General features: G+C 38.0%; 1 protein-coding gene across 3 annotated transcripts in view; it reads right to left on the reverse strand.

The window, feature by feature from the left end:
• Positions 1–23205, reverse strand: part of LOC124299707 (SRSF protein kinase 3) — a 40031-nt gene extending 16826 nt beyond the window's left edge. Inside the window, exons 1-3 of one of the 3 annotated variants that reach the window (XM_046753017.1) lie at positions 23139–23205; positions 22498–22978; positions 7634–7847 (exon numbers count right to left, since the gene is read on the reverse strand). In XM_046753017.1, coding sequence (XP_046608973.1) covers positions 7634–7847; positions 22498–22706 — 423 coding nt within the window. In that variant the 5' untranslated portion in view covers positions 22707–22978; positions 23139–23205. Of the gene's footprint in view, positions 1–7633; positions 7848–22497 lie in introns of all 3 variants that reach the window. The other 2 variants (XM_046753025.1, XM_046753009.1) reach the window with 2 other exon arrangements.
• Between the last annotated feature and the right edge of the window lie 1525 nt (positions 23206–24730).

Raw genomic sequence — 24730 nt, forward strand, 5'->3', positions numbered from 1 at the left:
AATTTCTAAACCATGGACTGAGTTTGAAATTTCCCGCCATTCTGGTGTATCTCACTCCTTTAGATATTGGCGGACTACCATAGGTCTGTATGAACCTGTTCGTGTTCTTACTTGATTGGTCTCTAAAGATAGGGTATAATTCTTTATATGATAGACCCATAAGGTCCACTTAGACCTTGTTACTCTCCTCTTTGGCTAGGGTGTTCGCTCGCAAGTTTCCTTCTATACCGCAGTGTGCAGAGATACATAATGACATAATGGCAATGTCATAGCCCTTGCTCGTTTCTTCTAACACGGTAAGGTCCAATGTCTTGGAAATTTTGGTGTCCAGTCCGAGGTCCAGTCCCTCTTTTTGGGTACTTCCAACTGCCCTTAACGAGTCTGTACACACCAGTATATTCCCTTTTACTTCCTTGTCTTTAAATCCTTTGTATTCCATGGTAAATGGTCATTATTCCTAGATTATCTATGCTTCTTTTCGGATCTGCCGACCAGGTTATAGGAGAATGTGGATATTAGTTTACACAAACTCCTATGCTACTTACTTTATTGTTGGGACGCCTTGACCCATTCGAATAGGCTACTTTGTAATTTGGGTACTCAAACTCGATCAAGATTTTGAAGTCCGTGGAATTACCTGTATTGGTTTTCAATATTTACCCCATTCAAAGTTTACGTCATTACTGAGAAATAAGGTATGGAAGTCTATCCTGTATGTGGCTAAGCCTTTCTCCTTTCCCAGCAATCTCAGTACCACTCTCATCTTTTGCCAAAGGTGTTATAGTTTCGAGTCTAGAGCCTGCCCATTATCTATATAACTTTGATTTTTCAACACCTGAATCTTCTTGAGCTTTCATTCTATGGAACTCTTTCGGTTAGCCAACCTTTTGGATAAGAATCGGTGGAATAATTTGTCAAATCTATCCTTTAGCGTAACCGAACCGCTCAAATGTATAACTGTGTTGATTGGGGTGGCTTAAAAGCAATCTAGACCTGTTCTCATAGCTGAATTGTGCCCACTAGCAGTCCTGCCCATCCCAAACCCGGTGTAACTAGGCCCATTTATACCTGAATTAGTGTCATTGGATGAGATCCCCATTTAATGCTCGCTATTGATTGTAAGATGTTCAGCAATTTTCCACTTTGCTTCCAACTGCATCAGTGTGTGGCTTCCAACTAAGTTTCGCATCTCACGTTACCTCGAGATATCGAGTCTGACTAACGTTACTTACCACATTTCTATAAATTTTTAAACTAACTGTGTTCGGTCTAATATGCGTTTTCTTGTAGTTAAAAATAATCGACTTCGTCTTTAAACACGAGATCTGTAAGTAATTTGTGAAGAGTTTACCCCCCAGGGCGGTTAGATATTTCTGTAGCGCTCTAGCTACCGATAGTGAACTAGCATTAGAAGTCAAGATCCTCATATCATCCGCGTAAGATGGAGTTACATTTTCCGGAAGGTACTATATCCCTGAGATAGATGTTGAAGAGTGGGGGACTAACGATAGTTCCTTTCGGAAGTCCCTTGCTTGTCGTCTTTTCTCCTATATTTCTCCCATCCGAATACCCAATTATTCTCCTGTCACATAGAACTCGGTAAATGAGCCTGATTTGTTTCTCCGTTAGTAGGTGTGTTTGTTAAGTGATCATATTTGATAAGAAAGTTTCCCTCGTTAACGGCTTCCCTTTCTTTGCATAACTTTTTAAACTCTGTGACAAAGGCCTCCCACCTTGCTCTTTTCGTACCAATTATGGACCATGTATCAATGATATGGAACTTCTCTCCCATCTTTTACTAGGAAAGTGGTCACTCTTCGTTGTATCCGGCAATACTTTCCATTGCGTAATTACACTCAGAGTGCTGGTGATGATGGTTATGTCGGGGACTCTATTTTTGCCCAGTTCTGATTGGATTGTGGTAACTTGTCCATTATTGATGACTCCTAGATTTACTTCTGAAAAGATGTCCGCAACCCATTCTCCTCGGGGGTTTCTTATATCGTTTCCCTATAGTGGGTATTGCGCACACCGGTTGAGTTCGTATTGGATGGATTCCTCAACTACACCTCTCTAGTTGTAGAGGGGGGCGAGCCCTGTTCCTCGTAGTCCCCACTCAGGCAGGCGTGTATGTACAAGGTGGCTAGACCTGGGATCGATGAATTATTTATTTATCATGTATGGGAAAGGAGTTAAATCTGCTGCCTCTTTTCTCCATTGCCTCATTTATGGCCAGGGCCTCTCTTTGGTTGAGAATCGTAAGTAATTCTCAGCCCTTCATTTTTTGGCTTATCAAAATTCTTCTGATATCAATTATTTCCTGACTGATTTTCATAATCTCTCTCTTCTCTTCCTCATCTATTCTAGAGTCTAATTTCGAGGCATATTGGCTATTAGTTCTCACCTGCAAACAGGATTCTCCTGGCCTTCCTCCATCAATATGGAAATTATTAACGCTACTTGCCCCAATACTTGGCTGAAGGTTCTCACTACCGCGAATTATGACCTTGGCTGTACCTGCCTCTGTTATGGTACCCCCGTGGTCCACGCCTCCATCTCCTCAAAGTTGGTGCCTATGGAGTCCCTTAATTTGACTACTTATTGATTAAACTTAAATATGATGCATCCGTAGTCTGATGCATAGTGTGGTTCCAAACAGTCAACACATTTAACCTGATTTATGCAGTTCTCCTCCTCATGGCCACCCCACACCTGTTACATCTTGAAGGATCGTTGCGGTTGGTCCCCATATGTCCAAAACACTGGCAATTATAACATCGTTTCATTTTTTGGTTAAATTCGCTGACGATTCTTAAATTTTTTTAAATCTTTTTGATGCTGGTACTACTGTATGTACATACAAATATTTTCGCGATACCTGTACTCTTGTACTCTGGATCCTACGCCCCTTCTTCCAACTCTACCCTCCTTTTTAATATCTCCATTTTTTCTATCACTCTTTCGGACATGACGACAAGGCCTTCCCGCTCCTTTGTGAAATCTAGAGGGATCCTGTGAAACATTCCAGCCTTGAAGTCGTTGGAGTTGGAAAGCGTTGAAATTTAAGATTCTCCGACTGCGTGGATACACTCTTCTACGAAGGTGGTGGACTGTCTCGAATTGAACCGGAAACTTCTCTTGTTCCACCTTATTTACGCCCTTAATTTTGATGTTGCACTGTCTTATTGTTAGTTTCCGTCCGAAGAGTGATAGTTTCCCAGATTATTTTACGGGTATTTATCGAATACGTGCACTATATAAGGAGGAAAAGAGTCTAGATCGTATCTGTTAACATTTCGTTAAAAAAGTTCTGTCCTGTATTGCACTTGGCTGTTCACGGTGGAGCTAACGGATGGCTATCCTCTAGAAGGTCTCTCTGATTCGCTGTGAACCCGTTTTACGGTATCCACATACTGTGTCTGTGATCTTTCGGTTAATGCCTCTGATTTTTCTCTGTGTGAGTCTAGGCTAAACTCTCTACTCGCACCTATTTTATGTCTTGTATATCCTCTACAAATGGATTTATACTCTGAGGAGAAACTTCCCTGGTGTTTATGTTTTTTTTTTTTTTTGTTTCGAAACCGTCTAACTTTGCGACTTCTGTCCCCTTCCCCTCTTTTTTCCATTGCTGTCTTCTCCAACTACTGATATGTTAGCAAAACTTTGAGCCTAGAATCTACTTACACAAGGATTGTTAATTATACTTAATAATTACTTTTGCTTAGGCCTACATATATCGGAGTGCTCTTACCCATTATTTATTTAGAGTTATTTGTAACTACGGAGTTGGTAGAAGGATTTTTTGGTCTTACTGTAATGCTTTGACACCTCTTTGCGTCTCCTCTGGATCAGTGCTGTGCCGGTTGTTTGCTTTTTTTGGAATCTTCCCCTGTACCTCGTTTCTTCTCTTGTTTGCAAAACTCTGTCCTCGTTGGCCTCGTGTCTCTCTGGCCTCTCAGTTAATTCTCCGATGGGTTACAGTATGGCGCTCTGTTGCCAATTTGGTTTAGTTCACTGTGATTCTTCCACTTCTTCGACACTTTACCGTAGGAATTTTCTACTCCCGCTTTTTCGAATCCCGTCTTCTTCACGATTAGCTGATAATTAGTTTCCTAAGATCATTTTACTTCTCGAATTTAACTCTAAACTTGGCGCTACTATACCCGCTCAACCGGTTGTCCCGCCATCTTGCCGGCCTCCCCGATATTCATATACAATTCGGAATACACTGTATGTGTTGTCTGTTCAGGATGGTTGTGGGTGTGTACCTCAGCTAGGTTGCACATCGAATGAATGCTGGCTGAGAATAGACAGAGTTATATACCCCTCGCTAGATCTGACGAAGTAAAGGAAAGAAGCGAAGGAAGGGGAAAATAGTACGTCTCTGTTCTTTCAATCGTGAGAAGTCGCCCTTTGCCAATATGACCGGTGGTGCGGTATAACCTGAGGAGCTGAACTCGGGGAAAGTGGAAATATGGTTAGCTTGATGTTTTAATCCGCGGTAAAACGGTTGGCTCAATGCGCCTTAATGAAAGGAAACCTGGGAGACCCAGAATGCCTAGAAGTAGAAGGTTCAATGCACCTCCGAAAAGTCAATACCACGTGAGGTTCAATGCACCTGTGACAACGTTGTTGAATTCGCTTGCCTCGGTACGGCGTACATCTGTGCGCCACAGTGTCGGTGGCGCGACTGCTTGTTCTGGTTGCGACTGCGGCCGTTATATACTCCGCGTGAGGTGTGACGTCGTGGCCGTGACGCACCGCGACGCCAGCTCACTTGCGCAGTCGCGGTGCGGGGCGCCATCTTGGGGCATGGACGGCATCGGGAGACTTTTAGAACTGAGCGTATATCACGCTCGGTTACAAAGCTAACTTTGACTACAGTTGTTAATTTTTTGTGCTTCGACAGGTAATCGGGAAAACACCATTTTTAATAGGGATGTTGAGTTGAATTGAAATGACAGCCCTACACCTATACTACGTAATATTCTAAAAAGTAACATCGCACATGGATTCTGTGCTACTTATATGCTATCAAAAAATGTAGGTCTCTTCATTATTTGAATAACACAATTGCGAGCTTCGTTTTACAACAGCTTTGAAAAGTTACTTTCGCAACGCGGCTCATAAAGTTTCATTTCAACAAAGACGTTTTGCACCACGTACACCATAATTGACAATGGCTCTTCAATGTTTTCTCAGTAAGATTTCTCATCTCCTGTCATTTCCAAGAGTTTCTTAATTTTGGTGTAAAAAATGACGATACCTAGCACATATCTAAACGCGCTCTGTCATAACAATTTTACGGATACTCTTGCGTTACGTCTACAGCTCTTTATCCTCTATATTTCACAATGTATGTTTCACACTTCTGTCTCATGCTGTGTGCACCTGAAGCTGAGATATCATCTCAGACTTTAGTATCACTCTATATATTAATATCACACGTTTTAGATGACCAAGTCTACGTTGTCCTATCATCAGCAATGTCATAAGGAAGACTAAATGAATAAAATGTGGAAGAAAACTGTCTGAATCTGTCGGATCATTGCTATAAGAGGTAAGGCTAGCAGCCAGTTAGTTTATGATTTGCATACAATTTATACCCAATTAACTCAAACCACCGTTCATAAAACATAATTTCCTACCTCCGCCACATCTCAATTACGAGTATACCTCTCAAAAGCAATATGCAATTGGTATCAAGTTAATAAATGAATTCCTGAATTATTTCTATAGGTATACACAGTAATATTCATTAATGCCTCAACATTCCGGCTAACTTATTTTCGGTCCGAAACAAAATGCAAGTTAGATTATATACGAATTCTGTGACAATGCCTCTCATTCTTTTACATCGGCTGCATCGCCAGTCACTGTCACAAAACTCGTACAGAATTGAACTCGCATTTTGTTTTGGATCTAAAACAAGTTAACCGGAAGGTTAAGACCTTAATAAATACTACTGTATACAAGTAGATCGTAGGCGACTCATTTTTTGGCCGATTTGGTTTCATTGTCAACGCAGATTCACTCCGCATTGCTACTGTCGGCTGGCCGCTACGGGCTGAAAATGCATTCCCAACATAATCTACTCTTCCGAAAAATAAGCCTTCCACGATTTTCCGTCCATACGGGCAAATAAATTCTGAGACAGCTAACTTTTTGGGCAAGTCAGTTAGACTGACAATGTAGAATCTGTAGCTTGCAGCAACTACCGCCCGTCAGCCACGAAGAAGGCTCAATCTTTACGCACAAAACATAAACATACAATATAAAATTCAAATGGTTTTCCGGCTAGCCGATGGTGAGACTGCGGGCTGGCTCCATTACTAACGTATCCGTCTTTTCGAAAAAGTTAGCAGTCTCAGAATTCATTTTCCCGTGTGTGTATACACCCTTTCCGAAAAACCTTTAACCGAACGCAGAATGATAACGCTCAGTACCAAAAAATTTCCAGCCTTCCGACGAGTGGCTATTCTCATCCAGTGAAAGTGGAATCATAGATGAGATATTATTATTCTTGCACTTGAAGAACTTTATTCTGGATTGTATAACCTACCAAAAGGCCATCCTCTGAGACCTCAAAACCCCGGAAGCTTAAGAACTCGAATGTGCAGAGTTCCAAAAAGTGAAATGCGGAAGGTTTAGAGCCTCGATTGCCCGAAACTCTAAAAGTCCAAACAAACAACCAAACTCCTCTGGTCTACGATTCCGTATGCGCAGAATTCAGAACAACCATATATTGAGAGAAAAATGTACATTCACGGACGGCGAAATGAATATTCATCTGTGTCAATTCAAAATCTGTTGGTCTAACAAAATATTTAGTTGATTTAAATAGTCCAACTAAATATTTTGATAGATTAACAAATCTTGAATTGACACAATTAAGTATTCATTTCGCCGTCCGTGAACGCACATTTAGTTTATTCAATGACTATTTTCCCTCCGTGTAGTTGTAAATAACAGAACGTCGGTGTAGCCAAATTCAGAAAAATCTTTGTACCGAATCCACTGTACTCACATCATAAGACAAATATGCTTACTAACACGCGCACGCGCTAGACCCGCGTGTGCGCAGTGATGGTTTAGGATTTTGCGCCGTGGTGCCTGGAATTGCGTGCGCCTTTGGGACCTCACTCGCTTAGAAATTCGTCGTTCGTGCGACAGGTCTTTCTAAACATTGTGCCACTGCTGCTTTACAACTTTGAAGGATTCTTTTCCAAAACGTCACATTCGGAGCCTTGCACTTTCCATGCTGTGTGACTCAGCGACACGAAATGTCAATGTTTCAGAATGTTGCACATTTTCCATAAAATTGTTCAGGTATTCAGTCGTTCAGGCTAATGGTCTTTCGATATTTCAAACTCCACCTACCATTTACATACCGCCCACGAAATGAAAATTAGATTATAGAGGAAGTATTATAGCTACGAGCATTTAGTGAAATTTCAAATTCTTGAAAAACTGTCGATTTCTACAGATAGATGTTCTTAAAAATCTTTTAGGAATGATAATAATTATGTTGCTAAAAGTATTTCTGCGCATCTTATCCACGTTGTCTTACCCGACTTATATCTACCATGTGTTTATTTGAAGTATATCTAATTTAGAAGTCGAAAGATCTTACCTGAAGATCCCAGCATAGCCATACGGTTGAAAAATGTCCCCATCCAAGTTTCCGGGTGACGTGATAACGATTCAGGAAGAGATCCCCAATCTTGACCGGATGGTAGCCTCCCTTGCAGTAGTCGCTGCTGTCTTCTTGCTCTTCATCGTCGCTGCTGTAGATCTCATCATCGTCCTCGATTGTCTCGTTACTTGAGCTGTGACAAGGCTCCAACCTGTATTAGCGTTCGAGCAATTTGGGTGGATATTAGGGTGGTCCTTATTTAGGGTGTTTTCGAAAATTCCTGCGGACAAGGCGGAAAAAGTTTGCAAAAAAATCAAAAAAAAAAATGTACGCAAAACTTGAAGCCTGTAGGTCAACTCTAAGAACTGCCTCCAAAGCAGAGAAAATTCCCATTTAAATAACATGGAAATTCGAGCTTACTACATTCTTTTTTTTCCCGCCTTAATAGTGCTTCGATAAATCTGAAATTTGGTTTACGTCTTCCCTGTAGTCATAGGTATTTTAATATTTTTGCAAACTTTTTCCGTCTTGTCCGCAGGAATTTTCGAAAACACCCTAAATAAGGACCACAGTAGTGGATATTGAACAGGTGAGACAATATATTCATCGCATGATTTCACTATCAGAATTTCCTTCCTTTTTGCATTAACCGATACCACTATGTAAGAATTATATTCGTTGAGAATCTGTGTCGTATTTTTCCAATGCAGTGAAACAGCCAACACATTTTTAGAGATTGAATATTCGCAAAACCATTGGAAGAGAGAAGTCGATAAATGTCTATACAAATTGTCCCGCTTGCAACATAAAACATCCGAAAATTCGTGTATGACATTGTACGTGTATCGATTATACAACAGCATGATTTTTCTAAGATATGAAATACTGTTTAGCCGTTGTAATATTCAGTCTTTTGTCCAATGAAATCTGCATTCAGGCAAACCACGTTGAAATGTATGCCGAGAAAATAGATTTATAATCGGTAATGAGGCCCGACCAATCGAACAGTTTTGTGATCATTCGTTATAATTTTGTTACACTTTGATTGGATGCAGGTCTCCCGATTTTGGAACAACTACACGACGCCCATTTTACCTATAGAATCTTCGTAAGTATCTGCATTAGATATTTCTCATATGTGATAAACTTACGGGCACGAATGTGTTTCAAGAATGTTATAAAATATTAGTAAGGTAGACATGTACAGATGAGACGTCCATGAAGCTGCTCCCTTCCCCCGCACTTGATGGAAAAGATACATTAAAGAGCTAATCGTGAGCACTGTAACGCCACAAATAACAACGATTTTTCAGCTCGTCTCTGTGGTGAGGAGATCAATTATCGAAAGTGGTGAAGCCAGCTTACCAAAAAGCTAACCCCCCATACCAGAGTTCTGGGCAGCCCCACTAGAGTTCTTCGGATTGTCAGGCACACTCGTCGCGAGACGACTCCGAGTGATCAACCAAGAGAGTAATTTCGATTTCTGGAATCGAAATAGGACCGTGACTTTTTTCAATTTGGTTGAATGTCTTGGAGTCAATGGGGCCATCGACAGAAATCGCGGGGAACCAACCACAACTACCGTCGGAAATTCAAAATTGCTCGAAAAATATAACTACATGAAAATTGGACAAAGTAAAAATAAAACAACTACATGGTGCCAAGAAAAAAAAGTATGTCTTTCAGAGTTCTGGGTAGCCCCTCAAGTTCTTTGGATTTCGGGTACACTTGTTGCTATCAAATTTGAATTCGCGACGTTATTTACAATTTTCATTTTGATTTATCGTACTTTTGATACTTAAAAAATATTTTTAGGGATTCAGAACTATTGCTACAACTATGAAAGAAGTCTAGAACTCTATTTTGTAGAGCCAGGACTCTATTCGCATTTCCGATATATTCGAAATGGGGTGGGGGGCGGACTCCGTGGAGTTAGCTCCCCATATTTTTAAAATCCCTTTTTCCGCGTTTAGTAACTGAACTTTTTTGAATTATCATCAGGAACTCTAGAACATCCTACAAAGACACCCGAAACTCTCAATAAAACTTTCGATACAGAAGATTGGAGGGTTAGATCCAAATTGGTCACGTAGTAAGGTTGTCATTCGGTACACTCATATTTTTCGTACCTCCTTCTCTTTACAATGCGCTTTAGTGGACATCGAAAAACTAAAATTTATTCATACGGTACTAATTTTAAGTGTAGTTCGGGACGAACCGTGAGAAGCTACATCATGCTGGAACCGCCACATTCGAAAATCGATGAATCTCCTGTGGAATAATTACGAGCTAATTAAAGGCTAATTAAATGCTCTATTTCCGAAGTAAATGCTCCGTTTTTTTAAAAAAAAACCTGTGGCGATGCCAACTCGAGATAAACCTGGAACCGCCACGCCAAAAACCAGGGGATCGAAGAGAAATTTCGAAAAACTGTGCACGCGAGAATTAAAAGTTCATTGAAGGCTTCAGGAGTCCGTGTTTAAAACATTTTCTGACAGCTACCTCTAGGTGAAAACACCCTCCGAGTTTGAAAAATCGGCGTAACTCTTTGACGGAACAAGTTACGAGGGTTCCTAGATGCGTTAAATTAATTTGACAATTATAGGCTCTCTGCTGTATAGTTTAAAAGGCTGTGTTCCAGAGAATCCATTCAAGTTTTGAAGTAATTCTGTGTTCATTTTCAGATTTCGGTCATTCTAAAACAACGAATTATTGAATACTCTCAGACAACAGAAGCATTATCAACATCACAACCCCAGGAACAATCAGCAGAGAAATCTGAGTGAATTTTCCAGAACATCAAATTTTCCAGTTTTCCTATCTTCCGTCAACGATCGAACTGATTATTCTGTTCTGTTACTACTCGAAAATAATTCAAGTTCCTTGGGACCGTTCGTCGGAATAGTTTGAACTACTTTGACGCTATCAGAAATCCTAAGACCCCTATTCATCAGTTCATGATCTCGGAGACTAATTTACATAGAGCGATTTCTAGTTTTGTCTGTAACTTTATTCCGGTGCATCAGTACGAAGTGTTATTGGAACAGGTGTCAACAGTATTAAAAATTGTTCATCACTGACAAATTTGTTGCAATAATATGTTCTGCCTGTATAAACCAGTCACTGTCATCCAAACCATGTTTCACTCTACGTTAACTCGGTTTGTTGCCAACGTAATCCCCCCTATCTATTGAATCGAGTCCACCCGTGAATCAGAATTGTAAATCAATGATAATTTATATTAAAAATGCTAGTAATGACAAGTTATTTATTAACGATCACAAAAATGCCGCCAAACGAAAAGTACTTCGACAATATTAGCACAAAGAGCCTGTCAATGCCTAAACGCTAGGGGCGAATTCATACCAATGACCTATATTAAATATCATTATTTTTATTCCAAAAACGCATGAATTTTATTCGCCATTAATTGCTAATAGTACACATTGGCAATGTTGAATTTCATCGATAGAAAAGAATCAATTTTATTCAATAGTTATATTAATTACCTCTTGATGATTCCACAGGAGATTTATCGATTTTCGAATGTGGCGGTTCCAGCTTGATATAGTTACTGTGAGAGCGCACGCGAAAGTATGCAGTGCTTGTAACGACGAAAAGACAATAAAACACTTATTGGCGATTGTACAAATAAATCAAATATTAATCGCAGTGTACTTTGACTTCTATAACCCCCTTTAATATCAACAGGCTGCACATGTTAGCACATGTCTAGGCAAAACTCGACAGGATAGCTAATGAAACTGAGCTAACTCAACGAGCCGGTTGGAACTGAGCCAACTCGTCGGAACGGTTAGAACTGATTGTGAGCTAACTTGACAAGAATGTTAGAACTAAGCTAGCTCGTTGGGACGGTTAGAACTGACAATGAGCCAACTCAGCGGAACGGTCAGAACTGAGCTAACTCGCCGGGCCAGTTAGAACTGAACCAAACTGACGTCTGCGAAGTTAGCAGCTCATTTTGCAAAGAATATATCTTTGCTTTCAAAGCTCTAAAATCTTCTCTTAGAAGTCTAGAGTTCCTGATAATTTTCAAAATTATTTTTGGACGATAAGGGTTCAAAATATTATTTCGAAAAAATGGAATAAAAAAGAAATAGTTCTGGATGCTAGTCATGGGAAAAAGGAAAAAAAAAATCGAAAAAGTATAAGTACCCAATTTCTGCAAAATTGCAAATACTTTGTGAGTTCCAGAGTTTCCCATAGTCAAAAATTTATATTCCGTTGCGTTACTGAAATATTGAACAATGTACTTACGCATACTCCTTGTCGATGAAAATTAATTTTGAGCATTTTTCAGCTTCTGACAAGACTTTGGGTAACTAGGTAAGAGTTTTAACGATAAATTCAATAACTTTTTGCGTAAGTTTGGAATTTGGCAAATTCTTCAGGTTTTATTTCCTTCAGTTACGTTAAAAAACCAAGTCCCACGGTCAAATATTTTGCAAATTCTGGGGGTTGAAAATTCATCGTAAGGAATGCGCGTAAGTATATCTTTCAAACGTTACAGTAACGCGACGAAATATGATTTCCTCCTGAAGAACTCTAGAGTTCTTTCAACTCTCCTTAGATTTTAGAAGAAATTAATGATTTTGCAAAAATGGGGAACTAGTATTAATATTTGTTCTATAATTGAATTCAGAAATATAGAACTATTCGAATACTATCCAGAACTGGCGAAAAAAAAATATCTTTGCAAAATCAAAATGAGATGCCTCCTGAATTTAGGGCTCTATTTTTTGAAAATGATTTCTCGAACCCTTATCGCCAGGAAATAATTCTCAAAACTCCTCCAAAGGATTTCACTACTCCCTAAAAAAATCCTTTTTCCGAAAATGGCATGCTAACCTCACAGGGCTCGCATGTCTCGATTCACAGTTGTCACGACTGAATCACGATGATCACGAATCAGTATTTTCCGGAAGCAAACACGAAGACGTTTATTCTAGTTACAATAAAATATACTGTACGCAATTTTCAAAATTAATTGGCAAATCGAGATCTTTTAGCAGCGAGGTGGCCATTAAATCTCCATCACGAAATTCCTTGACTTTTTCGAAGTTTTCTAGACAAAAATCTTATAATTTTCCCTGACCAATTCGGATAAATTGGTTATAGTAAATTGAAATTTTTTTTTTTTTTAATGAAAGTACGAACTTAGGAAAGAAGTTCGTGACCAGGAGGTAGATTGAAGATGAAGGATTCGTCGAAATTCCGGTCAGGAAGAAGAAGAAATTTAATATTTGTATATATATATTCAAGTCTTACAAATATTAAATTTCTTCTTCTTCCTGACCGGAATTTCGACGAATCCTTCATCTTCGAAAGTACGAACTGTCACTTGTGTCACACTGTCTCATCTAGCCAAAGCGTAGAATCGGTTGCAAGATAATATTTAGGAATATTGAAAGTTTGATGAGAACCTTCCGGCGATGTTAAAAACATTCGTATTCGATGTAATTTATCTAAAGTTTAAAAAAATTGTGTCACGTATTTGTATGATAAAAAATATACTAAACGATTCCCTGACATTTACCCAACTATTCTAGAATTTCAGAATTCCACGAGATTTCCAGGTTTTTCAGAATTCCCTGACCAGTGACCACCCTGTTTAGATTTTGAGTGAGAACGACAAATACACAAAATCGATCCTCAATCAAATTCAATCAAATTTTCTGCACAAAATGGAATGTTAGTAAATTTAGAATTACTGATCCTCTTTTTTCCCCACTGTCTCAACTGTACAGATAACAGTTTTATTCTATAATGACATGCCGTTTGCTTGTTATATCGCTGTTGCGATGGTACATATTTGTAACGATCACAATTATTTTTTAACACACCGTGATCGTAGTTATATGCACTATCACATCAACAATGTGGTAAAAAAAATAAGCCTCATCTCGTTAACGAATAAAAATTTTCTATGTGGAGCGTGGAGGAAGAGAGAATCAACAAGTCTGAATATTTCAATATTTCAAGGAAAATTGATTGATAAAAATCGATTCATGTCCATGTCTGTCGTTTCCGTTCTCAACTGAGATCTCGATTTGCCAATTGATTTTGGAAATTCCTTTGAGGTACCGCAAATTCGGCATGATGTCAAGAGTCTCTGCAGCAAATTTCCAGTAACCACCCTTAGGCCGGCGACCCGATTTACAATATTTTAGGGTAAAGGTGCCGTTTGTGGCCGGGGCGCTATGTTTGGTCTCTTATGGCGTTTAAATTGTTTCTGGTATTAGAAATCGTCTGCAGTAAATATCAGTGCATCTTTTACTGCTCAATAGTTTGAAACTCAAATTTTATAGTGCTTAAAGTTGACGGAACGCTTTCGTTTCATTTATGGCCAGGCTTTTTTTTTACACGCAATGGATATGGTCACAAACGATACGATAGACGGCCGGATACGGTACTAAGATGGGCAAGAACGGTACATCTACCCTATGGTAACTACAGTAGACTCCTTCGCGTTTATTTTGCTTCGGAAAATACTGATTCGTGATTTTTACCGTACAGAACGACACCTATGTGGACGTGGCCCCCACCAGATAAATAAAAAATTTTTGTCGACGGCATTCGTTTGTGCTCCGTTTGTGCTCATTTATGCAGTTTTTTTTTTCGTTTGTACCCCTAAGGGTAAAAAGTTACCAGGGGGTTAAAAATAGTGTGCCCCTCGTTTTGAAAAATTCGGATTTTAACTACGCCAGTTGTTAACTTTTAAAGTTGTTTACGCCACTTTCGATTTTGATTGTACCCCAAGAAATGGAGTGGTGTTAAAAATGGCCAACTCCTTATACTGAGTGACGAGATTTTCCAAAGTATCGTTTGACTTTATACCGTTTGTCGCCATTTGCGCCACTGAAAAAATCCCCCCGGTGAGAAGATGCGGATACTTTTCGAAATAACAAACCCTTCACCCCTTCAGAACAAGTCAAAGTATTCCGAGCGATATTCGTTCGTACTCAGTTTATGACAGTACGTTCGAATAGTGATTTCACTGTCGATCCTTACGTGATTAGGTTGCCATTTTGAATTTAGACCATCAGTGACCCCCCCCCCCCTCCCCCTCAAACTATAAAACAAAAAGAGCGATAAGGGAATTAATGTCATCTGAGGTGGATTTTTTGGTCATAGTAACAGGGCTACTCACCATAGGAGATATGGAAAAAATTCTCTGAGGCACAAACCGGCACAAACGGGGTACAATCAAATGGCGTAATTAAAATCCAGATTTTTTAAACGAGGGGCTCACCATTTCAAGCCCCCAGGTAACTTGTACCCTTAAAGGTGCAAACACAAATGAGTGCCAACGAAAAAAAAAAAAACTTTAGTTCAATGTCAGGGGCCAGGTTCACATAGGTCAAATGCATTTTCGGGACGCTGAGGTATTCGGACTTTCTGGAGTTCGGGCCTATAATGCGCACCGATTATTTCTAATCGATACAGTTTGAAAAATAAATAATCAGCCAGTACCAAGCGGCGAGCTAGCTCATTTTTGACCCTCCTGATAAGTTGGTTCAGTTCTAATCGTTCTACCAAATTAGCTCACTTCTAACCATTCCGAAACAATTTTTAGAAACTGCACATACATTAGATATGCCACATTTTAAAAGTTCTGTGATTTTTGGAGAAATGGCAGGACTGCAATTACAATGTTAATTATATGTAATGATGATGATGATAATAATAATCATTGTGCATCGCAGACATCTTAAAATATTAAATCGAAACGCCTGCATTTGCAAAGGGGAAAAGGAAAATTGTAGGAAACCTTGCCCAAGTACAGCCGGACTCGGTTGGAAGCTGAGCTTGCAGATTCGACGCCTAAACAACGTGACCCGTCTTACATTCTTGTATGCTGTCGCTCAGGTCCTCCTTGACTCGCCGGTGATTTGAACCCTAGTCCTCCCGTTCCCTAGTTTTGCATTCAGGCATGACGGCATCGATCACACTGTTCTCCAGAGTGAATTACGCGCTTTTTAGTTTCGGCAGAATCAATTTCTGCGCCGACTCCCTTTTAGTATTCTCATCGCGACTACTAGGCGTTATTGGAAAAGACAGTACCGTATGCGGCCATCGACCGATTCATTATTTGTGGTCATAAAATTACCTATAAATGAGGACCTGGTTACAAAAGGCACACAACTGTATGATCAACTTTGATAATTGTAAACATTGGTTTTCAAACGGCGGGTGAATAAATAAGAAGTTCAGTTTATTATTACTTTTAAGCTACGGCTTCGTATAGTTGAATTAATAATTGGTTAGATTCACTGTATTGCAAACAAGTCAAACATTTTGTAAGTGTGGCCAAAGGTGGTGTAATAGCCACAAACGGTGCCTGCTCACAACGCGAGGAAACAGAAGAAAAGTGAAATGAATTTATATCGAGGGAGATGAAAAGGTTGATGGCGTAGACAGTTTGTGAATGTTGATTTAAGGATATAAAAATAAGAAGTGTGTATAGCCTAAGGAAATCATTTTCGTGTAAAGTAGATTTCGGAACTTTGATTATGACGATTTGGAAGAAGAAATTGAACTTAACGTGTTAGAAATGTGAGAGTTAAGATAGTAGGCTGTACTTTATGAAAGAGGAAATAAAAGTTGATTTAACGAAAGTTCAATATAATGAGTACTTGGTGAAATGTAGACCAGAAGTCATTCACAGACAATGTACAATGTAAACTCTGGAATTGCGCAGAAGATTAAAATAGTTGCAGAATACATGCTGCTGAGTAAGGGCAATTGCGGGAGAAAGGAGGGAGATACCTGGCATCGCAAATTTGGAAATCCAAAAATTTATCAATCACAAACATCAGTTCTACTTGTACCCACGATTATTTTACAGTATCTGACAGTTTTTCCAAATTGATTCATCGATAACGAGGATGAAGCTAGCAGCCGAAATTAGCAGCTAAGCGTTCTAATGTTCATTCAAATAAGGTAATGAAGTCCAAAAATTTAAATTTTGTGAAATACTTAAGACCTCCAATACTTTTATAGACTTATGAGGATAAAACTGAACTGTATTTTTCTATTTTCAAAAAGTTTATCACGACTGGCTGTTAACTCTGGCTGCTAGCTTAAGCTTCATTCATCGATAAGCGGCAGAAGAAAGGCTTCGGTACAAGAAATGCGGGTAAATCGAAATTTAGTGCACAGTATAATTAGAATCTAACTAGATGCTGATTAAATACCCTACTCCCGGATTTAATACTCTCCGTTTTTAAAAAAAAAAAAACCTGTGGCGCTCGAAATAATACGTTATACCAGAAATTAACGTTCTTCGTTTAGAAAAATAGCTTGTAGCAGTGCTAGCTTGAGATTAAGCTAGAATCGCCACACTAAAAAAAAAAAAAATGGGTGCGTGTACTTATGTACGCGCGTGAGAAGTTATACTTCTTTGGCATCATTAAATAATAAATATTCAACATTGATAATTTAATAATATTTAGTATTAATTATATTAAATAAAGAAGTATAACTTCAATAATGATATTTTAATTTATATCAATAAATAATACATACGGATAACTAACCTCAATTATACTGGAGCACTTGAAAAAGTATTTTAGCACAATTGTTTCACTAATATTCACAAATAGTAAATAATATTAATCCAAATATTCAATTTAAATCACTACTGAATATATTTTATTGCCACATATATAATTCGCACTTGCATGAAAATAAAACACGTGTTGTGACTGTAAAAACTAAAACCATGTGGATAAATATTTAGCTTTTTTTCGAGACTTAATGAATTCGGTTGAGTGGGCAACTTCATCCTGTTAATTTTGTGTTACAATTTTGTGTTACAGTGATGCGCGCGCATCCTGAAATTTCACTATCATCAGTTTTTCATAACGCGCCTAAAGAAGTATAACTTCAAAAAATTAATGACGAATAATTGCAAAAAACTCTGGAAGCCAGAATTGAAAGTTAATTAAGGGCTCCGAAAATACAATTTAGTCGATTTAAATGCTCTACCCGTTTCAATCGCGAACCACCCCTAATTCCAAAAACCCATTTTTTTTATCCGTGAGTCTAGACGCATGGGAAAAAGTCTGCGAATTAAAAACTCTCGAATTATGACTCGGAAAAAATATTCATTTGTTCATTGTATAAAAAACCTGTAATAGTGCTAACTTAATAAAATAACCCGATCAAGTGAAAGTTCATCCGTGACAGATCTGAGAAAATTGCTCTCAAAATGCCATCAAAATCTTGACTCCATTCCTTTTGAGGTTGGAAAATAATAGGAAAATTTCAATTTTTAACTTTTTAAAGAATCTAATCCCATACAAACTTTCGTATTGACAAAGGTGTAAATTATTTTTTTCGTCTCGAGCCCTATATTATTAAATATTTTTAGAATATTGCGCCTTAAAAAGGAAATAACGTCTGGCTCCGTACTTTAGCGATATTGAAATGTGAAAAATTGTGTTCAATTGTGGTAGACTAGTTCTGACTGGTGCTTTAGCTCTGAGTTTTTGCAAGAACTTAAAACCGCATAGGAAAAAATTAAATTATTATCAAGTTCCTGGAAAAATTAGGAATCCAAATTCACGATTTTTGCCGAGTTGTGCTGGCCTTACTGATCAACTTCCTCGAACGTCATATATTAATAGGACGGGTATTCGACCATGTAAGTGTGGAAAAATCAAAAGATATTTCCAAATTTCAAAGTTCGTAAAACGAATTTCTTACCTGACGGAAAACCAACTTTCTTCCGAGAAAAAATTGACAAGATTTGAATTCAAATCAATAATAAAAATATGACAACGAACAATCGGCCGATGTAATGATACTCGTCTTAAAACTGGTGGAACAGCTCATAATTTCACTGATACTTTGCGCGCGAAAATAGAACGAGACTTTCTTGATACAAAATTCTTTCTGTTTAAAAATGGGAAAGTTACAAATTTTCATCGTTTTGTAAAAATCCAGGACTTGATACGGAAAAAACCACGTACATAACTCTATCAATATCTCAATTTGTACGGAACTTAAATTCATTTGAGGAGTTCAAATTTAATATTTTCTGCATATTCGAGACTTGAGAAAGAATTAACGTACGTTCTAAAAAGGTTTTGAACAATTCCAGAATAATTTTGGACAGTTCGAAAATAATTTTGAACGCTCATTTCAAAAAATTCTGTTCAGTAAAAAATTCTGTAAAGATGGAACCATACAAATATGCGAACAGCATCCGGCGGAAGTAGAAAAAAATCATTCTTCCACAAATAACGTGGCTTTGGCCCGCCATTTCTTGAAAATAATATTTAGCACCGTAATAATAACAACAATAATCACAAGAAACAACCCAACAAGAAATCGTTAATTGCAATCACTGCCGACGTCCACTCCCGAAAAAGCGTGTCCGCAAAAGCTACTCAAAGCTTGTACGAAGTTAAGGGGGGGAATGGTCATAACGATAAGAACTGTATTTTACAGAACTTTGGTGGCACGACCCAGAACTCTCGCCAGAACTGTATGCAGGATAACTTTTCCAGTTTTGGTTTCATCGAAAAGCGTCAAACTTAGCCATTTTTCAAATTTTAAATTAATTCATCGTCGATCAGATTTGGCAAACCTCTGTAATAAAACCACCAGGAATTACAGAACTCTTCGAGTAGTAGTTGGAGCTCGTGAAAAAATTCGCTTTTTCCAAAAACGGATTAAACGTACAGCTGGCACTCCGTATTTTTGAAACAGATTTTTTAAACCAATAGTGCTAGAACTGTTTATAAAAACTATCAGGAAGTATACAAGTCTTCCAAAAGATGCCAGAATTCTTAACGAAATTTCGTTTTTTTTTTTGACAAATGCCCCGCGCAAACTTCACAGACGTCTGTCGTTCTAGGTCAGGTGGAAAGCAAGTGAGAAGCCATGCTCATACTGAGAAAAAAATATTCCAACGGCAAGTATTAATATTTGCTCACGTCCACTACACCTTACTTGATTTGATTGCAATTTGCCTGAATTCAAGAAATACATTTATTGTCAGATCAATGCGTTTGTTGATAAACTCATTTACATTATTTCTTCGATTAGTAAATTCAAATTAAATCTAATATATTAATTACATATTAATAAATTCACCTGAAATTTACTATGTGAATTTACTGATGTAAGTAAGACTGACTATAACTTATTTGCGTAATTTAAGTAGTACTCAACTTTTCAAGTCACTTCATTTGGTGGATTTACTAACATTAATCTAGCACTCGAAAATTATTGAAACTTGTTTATGGAAAGGAGGTTGTGAGCTTAAAATCTTTAACAAATTTTATTTCGAGATGGTTGCACAAGGAATATTTAGCAAAGAAAGATATTCATAGGTCACTATATTTCCTCTGAAAATATAAGAATATAGAATACTAGAATTATTGTTCAAAGCTTGGATATCAATGTTCAATATTAAATGACAGCAAAATAATAACAAACTTAGTAGGTATGTTCGATTTTCGTTTACGATGGCTCTATTTATTTAAGACATTATTTTCTATATTTCCACCGGAGCACGTCTTTTATTTATGTTGGCATTGTTAAATATTTAAGAATACAATATTGCACTAATATTAATAATGATCAACAAATAGTAAAATTGAATTAGATATTTAAAGAAACAAAAATTTGCTTTCGTCAATTTATGAAAATAAGTTTTCTAAATAAATTAAGTCATCGTAGAGTGAAATCGAACAAATCTATCAGACTTTCCATCATTTAGAGGCAATGTAAAATGAAACGTCGATATCTCGGCTTTTGTTGAGAATTTCGGATTTTATTATTCTTGGATTTTCAAAGAAATTATCATAGCTCACGAATATATCAATTTGATAAATACTCGATTCATTCAATTTTGTCTCACCAACCTTCCCAAATTTATACAATTTGAGAATTTAGATAGGTTGATGATTTGGAAAGTCCTTAGATGATGTTAACCTAGCTGAAGAAACAGTTTAATTACATAAAAATATAAATACATTAATCTTAGTATATTTTCTTCATTTGGATAAATTTTAATCAAATCAAGTAAGGTGTTGGAGGGTCTGGTAAATATTATACTTACTATGAAGAGGTTTTTTGCTCAATGCGGGCACAGCTTACTATTGGCATATTGCTTGCGTGTTCAGAGAGACGGAGCCACATGGGCGATGTTCAGAGAAAATCTGCCACATTGTTGGTGTTTGCAAATTTCCTATATTCAGAAACCACTGAATTACCCCTGTATAATTGTTTGTAGACATGTTTTCTAAATTATATCAAATTGTGTGGTAGTAATGAATTACTTGGGCCGTCGATTTTGATGCGACAACTCCTAACTTTGGTTACTTCACAGAAAATGTGTTGTAAAGAAATTCTCTATCAATGTAATAGACAATGCTGAAGTAAGAAATGTTGAAAAACAAAACATTGCAAAAAAATCATTATTCAGCAACTTCAGGATAACTTTGAATCAGTTTACTCAATAAAATACGCGTGTTTTTTTTATTACACTTCACAGCATCTCTAACAATGTTCCCTAAAATTGAACAGCAGCTTTCAGTCGGATTTGACAGTTAAACCTATATAGTGTTTTCAAGTACGATGATGCAGTGGAAATTTACCACGATAATGCAGCGAAACTGAAGCAGTCGATCGGAAACAGCTTAATTTATTATGAAAATCTATTCTTGTATAAACAATTGTTATGTAAATGTTATCAACTCTGAAACTTGGAGCCTTTCTTTGAGATAACATTTTTTTGTCTGGACACTTGTGTATCCCAGCAAATTTTTATCTAAAGAACTTAAAATTTGGATGAAATTTCTGTCACAAAAGTGACTCTAGTTAAGCACAAGATTTTATTGATTGAAAAATTACCTTTTGAAAATTCAATTAGAAAGCAAGCTACATGTTTCACTAATTTTTAAAGGTCTATTTTTATACTGAACCATTTTTTGTAGGCTAATGTTTCTAAAAACTCTCATGTTTATTTGAACTGACATAGCTTGGCATACTGAATTTTTTTATTCTGGTAGTCTCGTTCGTGCCGGTTACACAGTTAAAATTACACAGTACTGTAAACCGGAATCGCAAATGATAAATATCCATTGATGAAACACATTCAATTCAATGAAATAAGAACTAGTAACCTATGATTTCCTCTATTACAGGTGGTTTTCCCTCTTAACACATTTGGCTATGAATTTTGGTTGCCAGCTTCAACTTCATTTTCTTAGACAGCCAATCATTAAATGATTTGGAAAATAAGCACCACGATGAAACTAGCAGCAGCTACTTTCATCCCAGCCACAAGCTTGAGTCGGTCAATACGCGCATACCAGTTTATATCACCAGTTTCACTGTCGTAATCTAATCAATGGTCAAGTATCTATTCCTGGTACAGCAGCAATTACATTATTTGGCATAAATTGAAAGGATCTTGTTTGAAATAAATCCAACTGCAGCCTGATTGGTACCTTCAAAATCGTATTAGGAAATGAAATTGAGACACCTAGATAGGTGCTCCATAAAATCTGCCAATCGAGGAAAAGACAAGAAATTATGCAGAATCCAAGCATGCAAACTTCTGCACTGTCGCACAAGCTTTTACATGGAATTCGAAAGATCTTGAAGTAACAAACAACAGTGTATACGTTGCGACACCTGCATTGTGGGTGCAACTAGTCACCAAAGATCCTGCCTTCGACAGCACTGCCAATGAACACAGCTAGTTAAGAAGACTTAATCGATGTACCCGAGTGAAGCAAAGAATAATATTGGAGAGGACCTGTGGTGATATTATCTAGATTCACAAGGATAGAAAGAATGGAGAACAAGGAAATCAGTACCTGCTACGATTTCCACCGGAGTGAACCAACCGTGGGACGGTATTTTCTTGAGCCGACGATCCAGTTTTCGAGCCTCCCTGAGGTGCATTTGACCCGGGGGGCTCTAATTCCCCTGATGAGCCTTTGCCCTTCCGTTTTCCAGGCTTATGACGTTTTTTCTTAGCCTGAATAGCGAGGACTCGCCTGTTCACGTCGGTTTTAGCGCTCATCGGTTAAGCGCGATGTTAACTTTATTGCCCGTCACCCCCACGTTACTAACGACAATTTCAAACCACGATGATAAGATTTCGGCACTTTTTCCTTTAGATTATTATCCCACCATTTCGTCACACTGCCAGACCAGTCACAATTCGCATTCGCACACTGTCTCAATCGGCGATTGTTTGAGTATGGCCGACACGCCGTTTAGAGATTTACCTACCTTTGATTTTATTTTTAGCGAGCGCCACCTGCGATCACCGAAACAATAGCACTCGAACGACTGAAATATATAAACGTTTTTCACTGGCTGCTCTCGGGACGCACTGAGTGTGACTTTCCTAGGATCTCGCTTTTGCTATTGATTGAAAACTAGGGAAATTACACTTGGTTATAACATCTGACCGAATTAGTATCTTTTATCGTTTATCGCCATTTTATACCACTAATCCTAAATTAACCCAACATTAAATGTCAAAACCCCGCGATTAAACATCTAAGCCACATCTAAACTAATCACGGTCTTACATACAGGTCCGGCAACTAGTAGAGTGGGGAATGACTCAGATAATGAGGCAAAACCGTGGTTTTCGTCTTCGCCGTCTGCAGCGCTGCCCCCTCGGGGTGAGCCAATCATAAATCAGATCCGAACAGCTGATTTTTCGGAATCAACAATCCTGAATAACACTCTAAAATGAAGAAAGATGCGAATAAAAAATGATTGAGATGTTTACTAGCATTTTATGGCGGGCGTGATGATTGTTTTATTTTAACGCAATTCTCAAATGTTTAAGTAAATAAAATCCATAAACATCAAGCGAGGGCTCACAACTTTTGAGACAGTTTGAGATCGTGTGTAGATGATCCACCGTTTACACACTTTACACCGAGTTATGAACTGTCAAAAACTTCGATGAACAGGTTATCTTATCGGTATATATCTATATCTATCTTACCCCGGGCCAATGGCGTCCCTAGCGGATAGATGGGAAACAAGACCGTGTGCCTCACTAACGGTGACACCCCCTACCACTCAAAAGTGCCGGAGTTACCAGATCTATATGTAAGACCGTGAAACTAATCATCTCACTACTTAACATATCTCTAGATGGGAGATACCAAAATACACTAGAGGCCCAGAGGTCACGTTGGGATCACGAGATCAGCAGACTATTGGCGGATTTTCATGGACAGCAAAATGCTGCCGCAGTATTTTGCTGCCGCGTTCTTGACGGGATGCCAATAAAGCAGGGTGGCTTGGTGCATGCTGAATTCGAATTACCTATTATATTAGCAATCCCATCTTAGAGCATATACTGTACATGCTCTAAGATTCCCATTGATCATAAACTAAGTAGCAAAATACCATGTTTGCTGCCCGTGAAAACACAGACTCTGGAGAAATACTTATTTTATTGTAGGGTATTTATCAACGTATTAAACCACAGTGCTTTGTAATATCCATCTAAACGACAAATTTCAACATTATTTGTGAAATACGGACTATAGAGCCGTATTATAAGCAATTCAACTTTACATGAATTGTTACATCATCTTATGGATGACACGATATTATGATTAACCAAGAATTATACTCCAGTCTCGAGGATAATGATTCAAATGCTTATATATAAAATAGTTAAATCATTTGAATGGAAGACATATACTCGTGGAACATTTGAAAATGATAACAACAATTATCCAGTTCGAATCATATGATTTACGGCGCTGCATTGCAGATAATGTAGTATACAGGAATGCTTTTCAGAGACGACATGAATAGGACGGTTCACAACATGGACCTACATAGACGTAGTATAGATCCATGGTTCACAATATCCGTAGCCGTAACCGTAACCGTGGCCGTATTGGACGGTCTCTTCTTTTTGATGAATTCCTTCAAAATGATAAGAGCGCACGCGCAGAACGTACTTCCTGCTGCGCGAGACAGGCACGTGCGCAAATTATTACAATGAGAATATAAACTCAAAATTGAACCTTGAAAATGATAGAAATGATTTATTCTCTAACTCAC

Source organism: Neodiprion virginianus, chromosome 1, assembly GCF_021901495.1.
Source record: "Neodiprion virginianus isolate iyNeoVirg1 chromosome 1, iyNeoVirg1.1, whole genome shotgun sequence".
Taxonomy (NCBI): domain Eukaryota; kingdom Metazoa; phylum Arthropoda; class Insecta; order Hymenoptera; family Diprionidae; genus Neodiprion; species Neodiprion virginianus.